This window comes from Phalacrocorax aristotelis, chromosome 7 (genome assembly GCF_949628215.1).
Source record: "Phalacrocorax aristotelis chromosome 7, bGulAri2.1, whole genome shotgun sequence".
NCBI lineage: Eukaryota > Metazoa > Chordata > Aves > Suliformes > Phalacrocoracidae > Phalacrocorax > Phalacrocorax aristotelis.
Genome location: NC_134282.1, coordinates 53,997,704 through 54,013,426, shown reverse-complemented (window position 1 = coordinate 54,013,426; position 15,723 = coordinate 53,997,704). Strand labels below are relative to the sequence as shown.

General features: G+C 56.4%; 1 protein-coding gene across 4 annotated transcripts in view; it reads right to left on the bottom strand.

Moving 5' to 3' along the window:
* CORO2B (coronin 2B) overlaps nucleotides 1-15,078 on the bottom strand; it is a 45,241-nt gene extending 30,163 nt beyond the window's left edge. The window contains exons 1-3 of one of the 4 annotated variants that reach the window (XM_075100793.1): nucleotides 14,979-15,078; nucleotides 6,993-7,082; nucleotides 633-699 (exon numbers count right to left, since the gene is read on the bottom strand). In XM_075100793.1, coding sequence (XP_074956894.1) covers nucleotides 633-683 — 51 coding nt within the window. In that variant the 5' untranslated portion in view covers nucleotides 684-699; nucleotides 6,993-7,082; nucleotides 14,979-15,078. Of the gene's footprint in view, nucleotides 1-632; nucleotides 700-6,992; nucleotides 7,083-14,550; nucleotides 14,841-14,978 lie in introns of those variants that run through there. The other 3 variants (XM_075100797.1, XM_075100796.1, XM_075100795.1) reach the window with 3 other exon arrangements.
* Nucleotides 15,079-15,723: the final 645 nt, after the last annotated feature.

Genomic DNA, 15,723 nt, shown 5'->3' with positions numbered 1-15,723 from the left:
TAGCAAAGCATGCATGTAGGATTTATGCTGCTGGAATCCACTCCCCAAAGAAAAGCTTGAAATTAAACAGCTATATTTTGATAAGATACCCACCATTGCCAAAATTAGTCATCAAATGCTTATTGTTCCATGCACATTAGATTAGAGCCAAACAAATGCTGATTTTAATCTCTCCAGTACTCTAATGCTCTGATGCTTCTCAATTCAACCTTGAAAACGGCTTTTGTTCACATTAATGGCTTTCATGCTAACGAGGCTCGGTAAGATTTAACATTTAGGCACATCCCGTTCTTCATTTTAATAACAATTCCGCCACAGAGAGCAACACATGTTGGCAGCGTGCTGGCGTAATTCAGCCACCAAACGTGTCTGAAAGTCCAGATTCAGCATTGCTGCAGAATTGATGCTTCAGCCGGGGCACACGGGCGCGTTTGCAGCCCGAGCTCGACTTAAAAGCAGACGGGCTAAGAAATGCTGAGTCTCCGGTGTAAATTAAGCAGTTTCTCTTTTGTGCCAAGAGACCGTCAGAGCAGAGCCAGCCAGTTGGGCCCTTGGCTGGCTTGGGCTCAGCTGCTGTTTCTATGCATCTCTCTGTCCCAGCCTTATTAAAATGCCCTGCGCGGGACACTCACCAGGCTGCTGTGCTTGCTTCCCAGCACGCTAGACTTGTGGAGGTCTCTCATTGACTCGACAAGAGCTCTGTGCAGAGAGGGAAAGCAAAAACATTCAATTCACCATCCCGGGAGGCTGAGATAAAACACAACAAACCCTTCCTGCTTCTCCGCGCCGCGGCGTTGGGCAATGCGTGGCAGGGTCCGACCCCCACGGACCTGCTCCTGGGCAGATTTTGCACAAGCTGGAGCATCGCTGGCGGCAGGGCACGAGGCTGAGCCCCACGAGCCGCCGGCAGCAGCCATCACGCCGACCCCCGTGTCCTCCCCAGTGGCTGCCAGCCCCGTTTAGAATAACTACTCATCGCCACCTACTTTATTCCGGAGAACAAAGTAATTCCAACACAAACAGTTTTTGCTGCTGAAATCGTTAGCAAATGGGGACATTTACGTACAGGGCACATTACCTGACTCATACACAGCCCCGTAACGTACTCATTAACCTGTCCAGAAACCCTGGGATCAGCAGCGGGATGTAAAGCAACATCTATTCATACGCCCCGGTGAAGTTTGCCGGCGAGGCAGCTGCTCCGCTCAGAGCCCCCAAAGCATCGGCGTGGGCACGTCCGCCCCTCGCCTGCTGCAGCCAGGGCAGGATCCGGCCCCAAACCCCACACGGGGATGGCCTGACGTGGGAGTGGGACAACAGGCGAGGGGCCGCTCCACGCAGCCTCCCCATGGCTTCCTTGGGGGAGCACAAAATGGGGAGGATTATTTTGCTGGGTGTTTTCAGCGCAGGCGGCTTTTGCGAGCACCAGAAATGGGGGGGTTTGCACTCAGCTGTGGGGAAAAGCCATTTTGCTCACTGCCACTGAGAAAACTTTTAAAGTGGTGCAATTTCAAAGGCTGTAGGTTTTGAATTTGTGCTTGTCTGTAAGAAGCACTTGCTTGATATTTGAAAAAAAGGTGGTTTGCGTGAAATCCAGCACAGGCTGATGGATGCAGCTTGTTAACATGTTCCCAGCCCATGTGCCTGCACGGAGCAGCCCCAGCCGTCAGGGGCGGCAGCTGGAGCCCCGCATGCCCGTACCGGGCTGACAGCATGCCCCGTACGGCTGCACAGCAGCGACGATGGTCAGAGCCCCAAAATCAAGCCCTGCCAGCCTGAGAAAGCTACAGGGGCTGGAGGGGAAGGAGAGGTTTGGTAGTTGTATGACGTCGGTTCAGGGCTACATGTTGACCTCTAAAAAGCAGATTATGGGTATTTATGAGACAGGCAAAACTGCGTATCCCATTACAGTATAACTATGTCAATAGTGAAGAATAAAGCTCCCCATTGAGCCCCCATGCAGCTATTATGGTTTGGACGGCTTGGTAGTTTCAACTCTAAGATAACATCAGCAGTGCTGCGGGACCTCATCCATCTCCTGCTGCCATGAGAGCACGGTGGCTCCCGGGCCAGGGCTGGGGACAGGCACAACTCTGCTTCCCACCAGCACCAGTCCGGCCAAGCCCCAGGGTCTCACGGAGACCCGTGCAAGCCCCTCCACGGCTGCCAGTGGGCAGAAGTGCCGCCTGGAAATGCTCCCTTGCCAGCACCAGGACCACAATCCCAAACGCCATCAGCATTTTGAAGCTGCTTTTTCCTTCAGATCAAGCTTTACCATGCATGTTTTGATCCTTAGTAAAAAAATTATTATACACATCCCCAATTAGTTATAAATGTACAAGAACAAAGAGTCTCCTCCTTGGGAAGAAGCTTTTTTCTCCTGGTCCTGATACAGGTTTGATCCCCACGAAAAGCTGATAAGCAACTGCATAGTTTTTGTTTTATTGATGCAACACGGGGCACTGTGCCGGGCAGAGCGCAGCAGCCTGCGGAGCCGCGGGCACGCCGGTCCTCACCCCTGCCAGCTGATGCTGCACGAGGCAGCATCCCTTGCTGCGATGCACATCCACCACAGGATGAATTGCTATCAGCCCCTCTTCTTTCGGCGGGGAGAGGTGAATCGGCTGTGCTGGGAGAGGGTCCTCCTCCTCCCATCCCACCCCACCAGATCCATTTTCACTGTCTCCTGGCGGGACGTGGTGCTGGAGCATCTGGCCCATGGCTCGTACAAGTTTGTACCACTGACAAGAGACCCCGTCTCCTCCATCTCCACCAGCCCTTTACACATGCACAGTCCACGGAGCGGGGGAGAGCCCTTCAGCCTGCTCTTAACAACACTTTGAGGACCCAAATCCTACAGTAACCAGCAAAGCTCCTTGTTTTCTCCTTATTTATGCATCTGGCTGATGGCACAAACAGCTGGAGCGGTAGAGGGAAGCTGAGCAAATGGCTTCAGCTCTGCACCCAGCCGCAGGAAACACCTTCGGGCTCTAATAAACACCGGAACAAATGCACTGAGCAGGGCCTCAAAAAAGACCACGTTCCCATAAAACAGGCTGTGGTGTTCCCATCCCCTCCGTCCCGCTGGGCTTCGCCCTGCCTGGCACAGCTGGACAGCAGCGGTGGGGACAAGCTCACAGACCGCTTGGCAAAGGTAGAAACTCTGCTGGGGGGGGGAAAGCGGAGGTGGCTGGGGGTCGGTGTGGGGCGTAGCTGAGGTCTCACCCCATACAGCACCCCGCTGGCGGCTCCCCCGTGGCAGGGCCGTGCCCCATACCGGCGGCGGCAGTAGTTCACAGGCTTCTCGGCGGCGGGGGATGCCGCCAGCCCATCGGAGGGCTGTACGCTGGCATGTGGGACATCCGCAGCGGGGGCTCAGCAGAGCCCCCAGACCACTTGTTGGGTTGAGGCTGCATTCAGAAAACAGACGTGGGATTTGACGCTGAATTCACTGTGTCCTTACTCGTGGGGTTTTGAATTTGCCCGTTTGCTCTAAGGAATGATGAGATAAGGGATTTCATTGCCTGGCAGTGCAGGAGCACCAGCGCTGACACAGCCTGGCTGCCTCCTTCACGGGTGGGCTGGCACCGTCTGCTCGTGCTGCACCCCAGGAAGGTGCCCCCCACCAATGCATCCACACACCGAACCTCTCCCCCTGGCAGGGACAGCAGAGGAGGGGGACAGAGCCCGCTGACACCGAGTCCAACGGTGAGATACCAACGCTGCAGGAGCAGCGGCTGCGCTTAAGGGGTGCATCTGGGCTGCCCCATGCTCAGCCCTGACCCAAGAAGCAGCACCAGGGCTGCTGTGAAGCTCGTGGGGTGATGTCCCTCCAAGAGGGGGTCACGCTCGGGTCGGCAGGAGCCTGGGCATCTCCTGGGCTTGCTCTGCCCCAGGTGCCTGCATCCCAGAGCCCTGCCAGAGCAGCTCCAGGGAAGGGGGACAGGGACAGCAGCGTATTGGGATGCTCTGAAAGGACTTTTCCGAGGTTGTGCTGCAAATCCAGATGTCCCTGCATCAGCTTCGCCCTGTGCCTGCCCTCCAGCACCCCGGCGGGTACTCTGCAGTGGCCGGCACTGACAGGACGAGCAGCACCCTGCACCCAAGATCAGAGCTGTGATGACATTAGCAATGGGGCAATGTCCATGCAGAGGAAAGACAGGGGACATCAGGCAGTCATACAGCCCAGGGCAGAGCTCCCAAGGGGCTGACACCCCCCTGCACACAGACACACAGCCCTGCTCTGATTTGGTCCCCCCCCAAAATGGGGCTGAGCTGCCAAAAGCCAGAGCAGAGCTCTGCTCCTGCACCCACTGGGGGGGTGGGTGCACCCCAGCTCCACAACGGTGACCCCGGAGCTGGGCTGGGGGGGGCGAGATGGGGTTTTTGGCAGGCATGGTTCAGTTTGGGAAAGCCACTCGTCCTTAGCGCACAGACAAGAAGAGGCAAAGAGAGCCCTGTGTTTATCCAGCTTTCAAATGGCAGTTGATTGATTTTACAAATATTAACATCCCATTAGATTGGGAATATTATTAATATCCCATTAACACAGTCTAAACAAAGGGCAAAAGGCAGATGAACATTTCTGAAGCGGTATCTGCCAGCTGAGTTTTTTCCAGCCTGGAAGGAAGTGACTGGGTTTTCCCTGGAGTTCAACTTGTCAATGATTTCTTCTTTCTAGAGCCCCCTGACTGCCTAGGAAGAGCCTCTCCTCTTCCCAAGCCGCTGGGAAAAAAGCACCAAGCGAGGCCAGATGTCTCCTGGCCACGTGGCCAGGCTGTCACCGCGGGTCCCCATCCCTCCTTGACCACGGTGCTGCTTCCCACCCGCCCCGGGCACTTCACATGGTCCCACAGATGTCATGGGCTGCCTGGGAACGATGCAGGAAGCATCCCCGACACCAGCATTTGCGGTACTGGTGGGGACCCCATTTTGGACCATTTTGCCCCCCAAGAAACCTTCCAGGGGAGTAAAACCAAATGTCTCCTGGGCCCGTGTGCTGAGAAGAAACATAAATCTCATGCTTGTCAATAAATCCTGTAAACAGCCTCAATTTTCCTCCCGCTCTGTTTCCCAACTCCTTCCCACCCCGCAAAGCTGGCGGAAACATCCTGGTGAAACACAAAGCGTTTCTGGCCCCCAGAGCTGCCCCTGGGTCACCGGCCACGCGGTGTTACCCTCCTCCAGCTTCTTGGATTAATGTTTCCTTGAAGGCAAAAATATTGCATGTTTTTAGTCAACTTGAGAGGGTTTTAGAAACTCAGAGAGGGGAAAAAACGTCTCTTTTCACGTCTTGAGACGAGTGGGTAACCAAGCCAGGCGCTTGTCCATGAGCCTTATTTCACATCGCATCGCACATCATCAAGAAGACTGAGTCAAGAGGTTTGGTTACAACAGTTTTTTCCAGCCAGTTTTAAGCAGAATAAGCAGGGCTGTCTGTATAACAAGAGAAAGCCTCCGGTGGGAGGACGCCATAAATCCAACCCCTTCTAAAGTCACCTGCTTTTTAATTGTAAAGAGGTGAAAAGGCACACGCACGGGTGTTAAAGGGCTGGGGGACAGTGGGGAGAAGGGCGGCTGCTGGACCCCATGGGTAAGAAACTGCTTGGGAAAATGCTATTTGGTGGGTGACAGTGAAAAAATCAGGGCAAAAAGACCGCTTGGGAGCACCAACATTGCTACTTTTGTGATAGCCTGAAAAAAACCCTTACCAAGCCCCAGCTTTGTACAGGACATGAACCACAGAAACTTATTTACCCTGGCAAACAGGACTTTTCTAAAGCAGGGAGGCAGCGCATGGGTGAGCAGCTCAGACATCCCTCCCTCACTTGCTGTTTTCAACCCAAAGGCCCAAAAACACTCCCTGGGAATGAGCACCCCGGGGTGCTCCTCAGGGCACGGGGCAGCACCCCGCAGCCTGGGCTCCGGTGGCTCCTTTCCCAGCCCAGCCGCTCCCGCACAGAGCCATTCATTCCTGGACGGCTTACAAAACCGCAAGGGTTTTTTGGAAGTTTATCCCAGTTGGGGGCAAAAGTTTTCCAAAAAAGAAGGAAAGAGAAAAAAAAAAAAAAGAAGAAGAAAAACAAACACTATCTTCTAAATATTTCAGGCTTCAGAAACCCATTTCCTGGCCAGCGCGAGGAAGTGCCAGAGCCTGGGTGGATGAAGGTCACAGGACGGCTGGGGCCGGGATGCGGGAGGCACCGACCCCCCCGCTGCCAGCCCGCGCGGTGCCCGCCGGGGAGCTGGAGCCCGGACAAGCCCTGCCTTGTGCACTGGCTCCCAGGAAGGGGCAAACCATCCGCAGAAGCACAACAGAGACTCGTTATTCAGGCACAAACAAGAGCAAGGGAAGCTCATGGAGGAACATTTGCAATATTCTCCCGCTGCCCCATGATGTCCATACATTCACCACAGCCTCAAACCTCGCCTTTTCCCTATTTTACCTTGTATTTTAGCACACAATGTTCTAGAATCAGGTTTCTCTGCACTTAATATAATTGTGAGAGCAGCCAAAGGGACTTTCTTTGCCAGAGGTTCGTAGCGAACCGAGCCGGAGCTGTAAATCCCCCCGGGAAGGCACAGGAGCCGGCGTCCCGCAGGCTGAGCTCACATGGGATGCTCGCTGCATCGCAGCAGCGCCCCTGTTCACCCAAGCAATATTTTTGCACGTTCAGCTTTTTGGTCACTTGCTTAAAGGACTCAGCATTTCCACAAGGACTGAGTTTTCCACGGATCTGCTCTCTTCTGATGTACGGAGCTTCTTTGGGGTACAGGGTTAAATTCTGGGGGGAGGAGATCTGCGGCAGCTGCTGCACTCCTCTGGATAAAAACTGCTTTTCTGGCCGTGCAACCACCTGCCCAGCTGCCTGCAGAGCAATTGGGGGTGGCACAGAGGGAGCGAGAGGGGCTGCCAGTTCCCCGGGTTGTTTCCATCCCCCTCTGGTCCCCCCCAGGTCTGTTGGGGTGCGGGTGCAGCGTGGGGTCCTCACCTGCCCTGCTCTGCTCCACAGGCTCGTCGGGTGCCTCCTGACACCCAGGATTGGACGCGGGGCTCAGGGAACCGTGGGTGCTCCTCGACCCTGGAAGAAAGGGAAACCCTTTGGTTACAGCAGCGCCGCTGTTGCCTGCCGCAAGCCCCCACCAGGCACGAAGCCTGAACCTCAGCTTCACCAAACGCACTCGAGACACGCTGGGTGCCAACATGCACCGGGGTGCAGCCGCCGGCGCCAGCACAGCTGCAGGCAGATAATTCCTAATGCTATTAGGATTGGCTCCAGCCCCCCTGCTCTCGTCACCGTCCCCCAGCCCCACACGGCGAAACTGCGGCTTATCGCAGCCACGAGCGGGTATTTCATAGCACAGGCTGAGCCATCCCTCATTCACCAGTGGGGATATCGAGCCCCAAAGCACCCAGTGCAGGGGCTCTGGGTGCTGGCAGCCAGGATCGTGATGGCCCCAGCCCGCCTGCAGCTATGGGACCCTCTGCAGCCACAGTCCTGGTGCTGCTGGCACGGATGGGTCAGGATGGGGCCCCCACCACCCTGTAGCCCCCCCAGCCCTTGCGAGGGCCGGCGTGCTTTGGGGTGGGGAGGCAGAGAGAGTCCTGTGCACAGACAGAGAGACCATTATTCTCAGGGGAATTTATAGGAGCTATTGTCAGGCAGAGAGCAGGGGTGCTCAGAGCAGAAGACAGCCAGGGCTGGCCTGTCCAAGGGGACAGCCTTGGCTGCAAAGGGACCCTCATCCCTGCATCGCTAATGGCTCGGGCTTCGGCAACAGCACCAGCACTCCTCCAGCCCCAAGAACCAGCCTTTTAGGTCCTTCCTGTTACCAAAACCAAAGGGCATTAACCCTGTGACAGCGATGCCCGGCGCTGGCATCCCCCGGTCCCCAAGGCAGGCACGTGCACGTCCCTGGACTGGCCCCAGCAGCTTCCCCGGCTGCTCCATGGGGCTTTTTAGCTGGAGCGCAGCTACTCCTGACCCGTTGGCACAGGAGATAGTTGGCACAGTTTATTTGAGTGATTCGCACAGCAGGTTGTCACCGGGAGAAACAGCCACTCTGAGAGGGGAAAAGCCAGGTCTGTACCCCACCAGGAGGGTGGGGGCTGTGGTCAGCAGCCAGGTGGGAAGGGCAGTGCATTGCAGCTTGCAGGCACCTCCCGTTCTGGTGCTGAGCGGGAACAGGCGCTTCCTTGGGCGCGCTTTTATGTGAGCAAGGAGCAACAGGTTGGAAAGCCTCATTTTTGGTGCAGTGAGGCAGCTGTCACCCTGCCCTGCCCAAGGATGCTCACGTTTCCCATCAAGCAGGGACCCTGTCGTGCTCACCAGCCATAGCATGACCCCACTCTGGGCTCAGCTCTGAAGAGTTTAGCCCTATTTCTCTGCCCTCTGCAACTCAAGAAATGTCTCAGATGCTCCAGCACCGCCCCAGCACAGCCTCTCCCCGGAGCAGTTTTGCTCCTGGGGCTTCTCATGGCGATGCTGAAGGCTCTGCAGACCGACTTTGGCCAGAGAGCCGCAGCGACAGGGCTTTGCCAACAGCTTTGCGATGAACAAAGGAGCGCGGGATTTCTGGGAGCTGAGCTTGGCGCTGGTCCCCTCCCAGCCCGGGAACGATGGGATTCACAGATTTGTGGGGGACTCTAGCAGCTGGCTCCATCACGTAGATTTTGCCTGCTGCCAGATTTGGGTAATTACACACTGACTCGGGAGATAGGAATCCAGGATCTGACTCCTTTGAGCTCTCTGCTAGCTGGGTAATGAATTGAACCATTCATCATTTGATAAAATTTCCATGAAAAGAAGAAGAAGGGGGGGGGACACAACCCTGTGCTGCATTTGCAGGGTATGAATTACAGCGCCCAGCGAGCCTGCTGGCCACAGGCGGGCAATATTAAAGCACCAGATTAATGCTGCATTGAATCACAATTAAAACTCATTAAAAAACTGCAGGCCAGGCAAGTTGCCTTTGATGAAAGCAATACTTCTTGAAACAGGGAGCTTCCATTTTCAGACTCAAAGCAGCCTGTTATGCTCATTCCCAACGCCCAGAAATCCCCCCAAAGCTAAAGGTTAGCGAACATCCACGCTGCTGGGGGCAAGGGGGCTTGTTCTGTGCTTTAGCAACATGTCAGTGCTGACCCCCTCGCTCCATCCCGGTCCAGCTGGTCAGCGGTGCGGCCTCCTTACCTCCTTCCAGTTGCGGCACCACACACCATTACGTGTTCTCCACCCACCGCACGCTGCAAAGCACCTCCTCCAGAAGAGCCACCGTCCCTCCATACCTCAGACCCACCTCGTGAATCCATTTTGCCCAGGTAGTTATTTACAGGCAACTCTGCCTGGGCAGCCCAAACGAGCGAGGCTTTTCCAACTGCCGCATTGCCGAACCCCAACTGAAAATATAAGGATTTTAAGGCAGCAAGAGGCAGAGGAAGCCTCCTCCTGCACCCTCCGGGGGTTGTTTCTGCCTCTGCCGCTGCCTCCACGCCCCTCTCGCACTGGGAAGAGCATCTGCCCCTTGTCACAGCACCGTGCCAGCCGCTCGGTCCTGCGTGGGGACCTGGCCCCGCTCTCCGGGGCACAGCCCTGGCTGGGTTCGGGGTTGAAGGAGCCCTGTTGATCCCAACACCATCAGCAAAACCCCATGCAATGATAAATCCCGTTAATCTGTTTGCTAGATACATTGGTTAGCTTGCACCTAATCATTAACATGAGTTTTATGAATATTATTTGGAGCCGTTTCTCAAGCGTCAGAGCACACACGGTGCTTCATCAAGTTCATTTTTAACAAACTGCCTGGAGAAGACTTCGCCCATTATTTCTCCAGAAATAAAGCCAAGCTGTGCTGTCCAAAGCCTAATTTCTGCAAAGCCGTTTTCCCTGATAACATGGCCCAGTGCCTTCAATTAAGCTTTCTATTGATTGAACCAGTATCAGCTTTTCCATGGGATCAGCATTTGCCCCAGACACTCTAAATCTGCCCTTACGGCCGAGGCAGAGGACACTGCGACTTGCCCGTCAGGAACATCATTTCGGCTGCCACCGTCACGGCGTTGCAACCGTAGCCTCCCCACCAAGGGCCTCGGCGGTAATCACTATTTACCTGTGTTAGAGCATCATTTATTTATTGCGTTTGATCACAACAGGACATAGTTGCAATTTGCTCTGTGGGTTTTGGTTTTAGCTTCATCTGCTCGCTGAACTAGGAGGGTGAGCCATTATCCAGGCAGTGTGGCTCGACGACTAATGCCAACTAATAGATAATAAAACCAGAGGAGACCAGAGGATAATTCAGGCTAATGCACGCTGCGGGACCTCCCAGATGGCATCCTCTTTTAAACTACATCTAGAAAAACCTCCAGTCATTTTAAAACTATATTTCCAAAATTAACACGCCCCCAGGCCCCCACTAACTTGTGTTCATGGTTAATTATATTTAGGGCTTTGGAAACAGCCTCTGGTGATGGGTGGAGGCTGGAAGCGGCATTGATGTACCCAGGGACTTCTGCCGTGCCTCTGCCTGCCAAAACACACCCGGTACAGCCCCTGCTCAGAGGTTAAATTTGTCTAGCCCTTCCCTGACCACAGGATTCCCACTTGGCTATCCCCAAAGATCTCGTTACACTTTCGATGGCAAATAAATCTGAAGAGCCCATCCGTGGGCTCTTTCCTCCCGCTTCTGTTCTCCATCCTGTGACTCACATCCCTTCTCACCCCAGCCCCGCGCCGCCCGCTCACCATCAGCTCGGCTTCGTGCTCTTCCTGCTTGCTGGCATAAAGCAGAAAGTCATCCGGGGTGAGGAATTACTCACCCAGACCCTATAAACCACAGCCATCGAGCAATTCCCCATTTGCCATGACACCCGGGCCTGTCAGCACTGTTTGCCTATCGCTTTTGCAATCAGACTCGTTTAGCTTTGTAACACGGACCCTTTTCTTTATACATAGTGCATTTGGGCTGGTTTTCTGCTTACAAACACCACACACCAAACCCAAGCCCCAGACAGTCGCGGGACCAGCTGATCTACAGCAGGGATGAAGTTGCCCTTGATTCCTACAGCATCTTCTCAGCTGAAGGCCACCACCTCGGTAGCCCTTATTGCAGAGCCTGGAGAAAGCCCTGGCCAGGCAGAGCTGGTGTGGCATGGTGTAGGATGGCGTGGCATGGCATGCAAAGCAATGCCATGCCACACAATGTCACACAATGCAGCACCATGCAATGCAACACCACGCAATGCAATGATGCCAGGGGAGGTGTCACAGAGTCTGGGCAGCTCCCTGAGCGTGAGGCGTGGGTTCTTTTTGCATTGGTCCTTCTCCATCCTATTTATAACCTGTTTAAACTCTCCCGGGTAGCAAACTCCCCCAAAAGAGCAAGGTCTGGGGATGCGCTGTAGCTGCTTGCATTTCTTTGTGTGGGAGAGAAGGGGGTAGCTTGGGACACGGATGAAAACAGCCTATTTCACATACTGATAGCAGGTATTTCTGCCCTATCCTTGCCTTCCACCAGCCCCACTCCCCCACACCCCAGGGAAATCTTTTTGTGCCTCCCCATGCCTCAGGCTGGTGCTAGGACAGCTCTGCCTGGTGTCAGGCACCCGGACCTGATTTTCAAATCAATTTTCCTCTAAGGATAAACTGCTCAGGAATATTTGCAAAGTTTGTAAGATCCTACCCATGGCTCCTGTTTCCAGCACCGCCTGGGAAGCGGCCCCAGCGTGGGAGGAGTTGTTGCAGGAACGCCGCAAATGCCTGTCCCTGGCAGCGCTGGGAGCTGTGGGCTTTGCCGGTTTTAGTTAGACACCTGCTGCTGGGCAGGATGCAAAGAACCCAGAAGTCCCCTGGGGCTCCCCTCTTTGTCTGCCCCACCGTGGGAACACACGCAGGATTCCCCTTCCCTAAACCCCCCTTCCCTCCAGCCTCGGGGCACTGGACCCTTCCCCAAGTCACCACCTCGCGCTGACTCCTGGCAGCCAAAAACACACAGAAAAAGCATCTCCTCTCCCATGGGTGCTCGTGCCACTTTCTTCCCCCCGCCCCACCCCATCAGCCTGGGCTGTGCGTGCCAGCCTTGCACCAAGGGGATGGGCCAGTGAGCAAAGGACACGTCCTCCACCTCGGCGCTGGGGTCTGTGTCCCCACGTGCCTGGAAAGACCCCGGCGCTGATGCCATGGCACGTCAGGAGCCTGGTCTTGGCCTTCCTTCAGCTTGCATCAGGATAATCCATATTGCAGGAAATACTATCTATAGGGTGCTTTACACTGCTTTAGCGAAAGCATACTCTGTGCACGCAGTAGAGATCGTCCCAGTTTACACCTCCATTCCCCCCAGATTAACAGCAGGGTCCTTTCCCGTCCCACTGAAGGCGCTTTCCTTACAGCCCTGTGGCCTTTTCTCAACGTGACTCTGAATAAATCAATTTACACTCAGAAAAAAAATCTGTTAATGAGCACTACAGATTAGTCAGCCTGGCTTAAAACTGTGATACTTGGTATCCGTAAGTTTGTAGTTCTTTCAACCCAATTGACTTTTCAGGTCCGTCCATCAATCCCTCTCTCAGCGCCCAGAAGAGCTGGAAACCCACTTTTTGTTGAACGCAGATGCTGGTGGGTTTGTCAAGCTGGCAGGGGCTGCAGGACGGCACGACGCAGCGCAAGGCGTGCAGAAATACCCGACAACAAATGCAAATGCGGTGACCACCCAGCAAAAGCCAAGCAGCAAAAATGCAAGGTACTTGCTAAGGACAAAGACGGGAGAGAACGATTCGTGCCCAGCAGCCGCTGGGCACTGGGGAGGCTGGGCGCACACCAGCTTTGGCCCTGGAGCATCTTCAGGCTCTCTGGACATCCCCAGCATGTTCAGGCCAACACTCGTGCCCCTGCTGCGTGTCCCCTCCCACAGGGGATGCCGGCAACATTTGGGGTGAAAGGCAGCACGCAGAGCACAGCTACCACTTCCCTCCCCAGACACGTCCTGCCTCAGAGCTCAGAGAAGCACCACAACAGCTTCACTCCTGCTTGCTTCCACTCTGCATGCACCAAGCTAGTTAATTAGGGGCCATGCCCAACGCTACAGCCCCATGAGCCGTGCCGCAGCCCGGATCAGCGGTGTGGCACCAAACATGCGCAGGGACCCCATCAGTCCCATCCCCAGGATGGCGATTGCAGCACGCCGAGACCCTTCCAGCTACGGCCAGACCCTGCCCGCCATGGGGCCAGTCCCATCCCCCGGATGGCAATCACAGCGCGCTGAGACCCTTCCAGCTATGGCCAGCCCCTGCCCACCGTGAGGCCAGACAGCCCTTCGCTTGGAGGGCTTCCCGAGGCAGGAGGGCTGCTGTTTCCCCTCAAGCGTATGAACCATTAGCCTCATCAGCACAACCACGTCCTTGTGTCGGGGCCGCAGAGCAAGCTGGAGGGCTTGGGCTGAGCAGGTCCAGCTTGTACCGCTCCGCTCCCAAGGTCCTGTGGCTCCCACAGGCCGGAGGTGGCCCCTTTCCTCCGGACTCCGCCGTATCACGCACTAATTCAGCAGGATGCTGGGTGCTCTGTACCACCCTAGTGGCAGATTCACCCTGGCGCCAGCCCGACCCGCTGCAGGATGGGGCGAGCAGGAGATGAACTCATCTCCCTGCACGAGGGATCATGGGGACCGGGAGAAATAGGAAAGTCCTCGGAGAGCAAAACCTTCCCCTCTGCAGGACTGCCAAGAATTTGGGAGAGCGGACTCTCAGGCTGATCCAGCAGATGGTTAGAGGGCAGATTTGAGAGGTTAGAGGGCAGATTTTGGGGGCTAGAGGGAAGATCTGGTGGGTTAGAGGGCAGATTTGGGGGGTTAGAGGGCAGATTTAAAGGGTTAGAGGGCAGATTTGGGGGGTTAGAGGGTAGATTTAAGGGGTTAGAGGGCAGATTTGGGGGGTTAGAGGGCAGATTTAAAGGGTCAGAGGGCAGATTTGGGGGGTTAGAGGGTAGATTTAAGGGGTTAGAGGGCAGATTTGGGGGGATAGAGGGCAGATTTGGGGCGTTAGAGGGTAGATTTAAGGGGTTAGAGGGCAGATTTAGGGAATTGATCACCCCGCACCGCCTCCCACGCCGGGCAGCTCTGCTCGGGTGGGTTTGCTCAGCCGCCGCCGAACTCCTTCCACCCCGCAACCCCCCCGTCCCCCTCCTAAATCCCCCCCAGCCCCATTCCCGACTCTCCCCCCTCCCCAGACAAGCCGGCAGCCACCTGTAGAGGTCTGGGCAGCATCTGCCGAGCGCTCGCGGAAAGCGGCTTATAGCGGGGTCCGGCGGCGGGGGGATGCTCAGCCCGCCCCCGGCCCTCCCGGCCGGCTGCTCTAAGGGTTAAAAATGCAGCACGGCTGCGAGCTGGAGGGGCCGAGCAAGCGGGAGGCGGGGGGTGGGGGAATACAATAAAATATATTAAAAATAAAAATAAATTCAAGCTGGGTGGGGGGAAGGCGGCGGCCGGGCCCCCTCCGCAGCACCTTGCGGGGGTGGCGGGGCCGGCACAGCATCCCAGGCGGGGCCGGCAGGTCCTTACCTCGGTGACAACCATGCGGGAAGCCGCGGAGGGTTGCGGGAGCTCCGCGGGAGCGGGAGATGCGCGGAGGGGAGGGGGGAAAGGGGTGGGGGGGGGGGGAAGGAAAAGAGAGGGGAAAATAAAAAAAAATCAAGGAAAAGGACGCCCTTTGGGGAGGGCTGGGGGCGGGGGGGTGCCGACGAGCCGGCCCAGCAGAGCGGGGAGCCCGCAGCCCTCCGCCGCCCGCCCGGGCGAGCAGCCGAAGCGGTGGGTGCTCGGTGCGGCGGCGGCGGTGATGTCACCCCGCGCCGCCGTGACGGAGCAGCCGCCTCCCGCGCGGGGCGGGGGGGGCCGGGGCGGGAAGGGAGGCCAGCCAAGGAGGGGTGGGGGTGGGGGGGTAGCGGGATGTGGGTGCAGCTCGGCTCAGGGGAGAAAAAACCGGTTTTTACCTCTTTGCTAAGCGGAGCTCCCCGTCCCGGCACCTGCCGCCCACCCCCCCACCCCCCCCCCGGAGGATGCGCAAGGGGGCGGCGGCAGCCCAGGAGGGGCCTCCCTGCCCGCAGGCGGTCACCGAGGTCCGGTGGTGACCGGTGAGACCAGCCTGTATGCGCTGGGCGTGCAATAGCTCTCTTTTCTCTCAAAAAATAACAATAAATGGGGGTTTCTGGGCACCGACCGGCAGGCTGCGGCGCCAGCTTCTGCGGGGTCACTGCAACCAAGTCACACGTTTTATCATCGGCTTTCTGCAGCGGGAGCCGGGGATGTGCTGCACCTTGGTGCCTGGTCCCTCCCGGCCGGGCATCATAGCAGGGCCCTATGGCATCCATAAGCATCCATGTGCTTGCTTCCCTTCACGTAAAAGGTGATTTCCCCCCACCCCAGTCCCCCGTTATAAACAAGTGATAACACCAGGGACCGCTGCTTCATCCCAGAGCTGTCAGTCCCATTTTCTAGGCGAATGAACTGGAGGTGGCACCGGGATGCACAGGGTTACTCAGGACTCCGGCATCCCACCGTGCAGCTGGGTGCCGGGTACCCTCACAGACCGGGGCTCAAACGGCTGCCACAAGCTCACTGACAAAGAAATAAAATCTGTGTAATTTTATCCTGCTTCCTCTTCTCACCCCCTAGCAAACGGACCTCCAGACGGCACCAACTCAAAATAAATTCAGGGGTGCAGGGTACCAGCAGGCA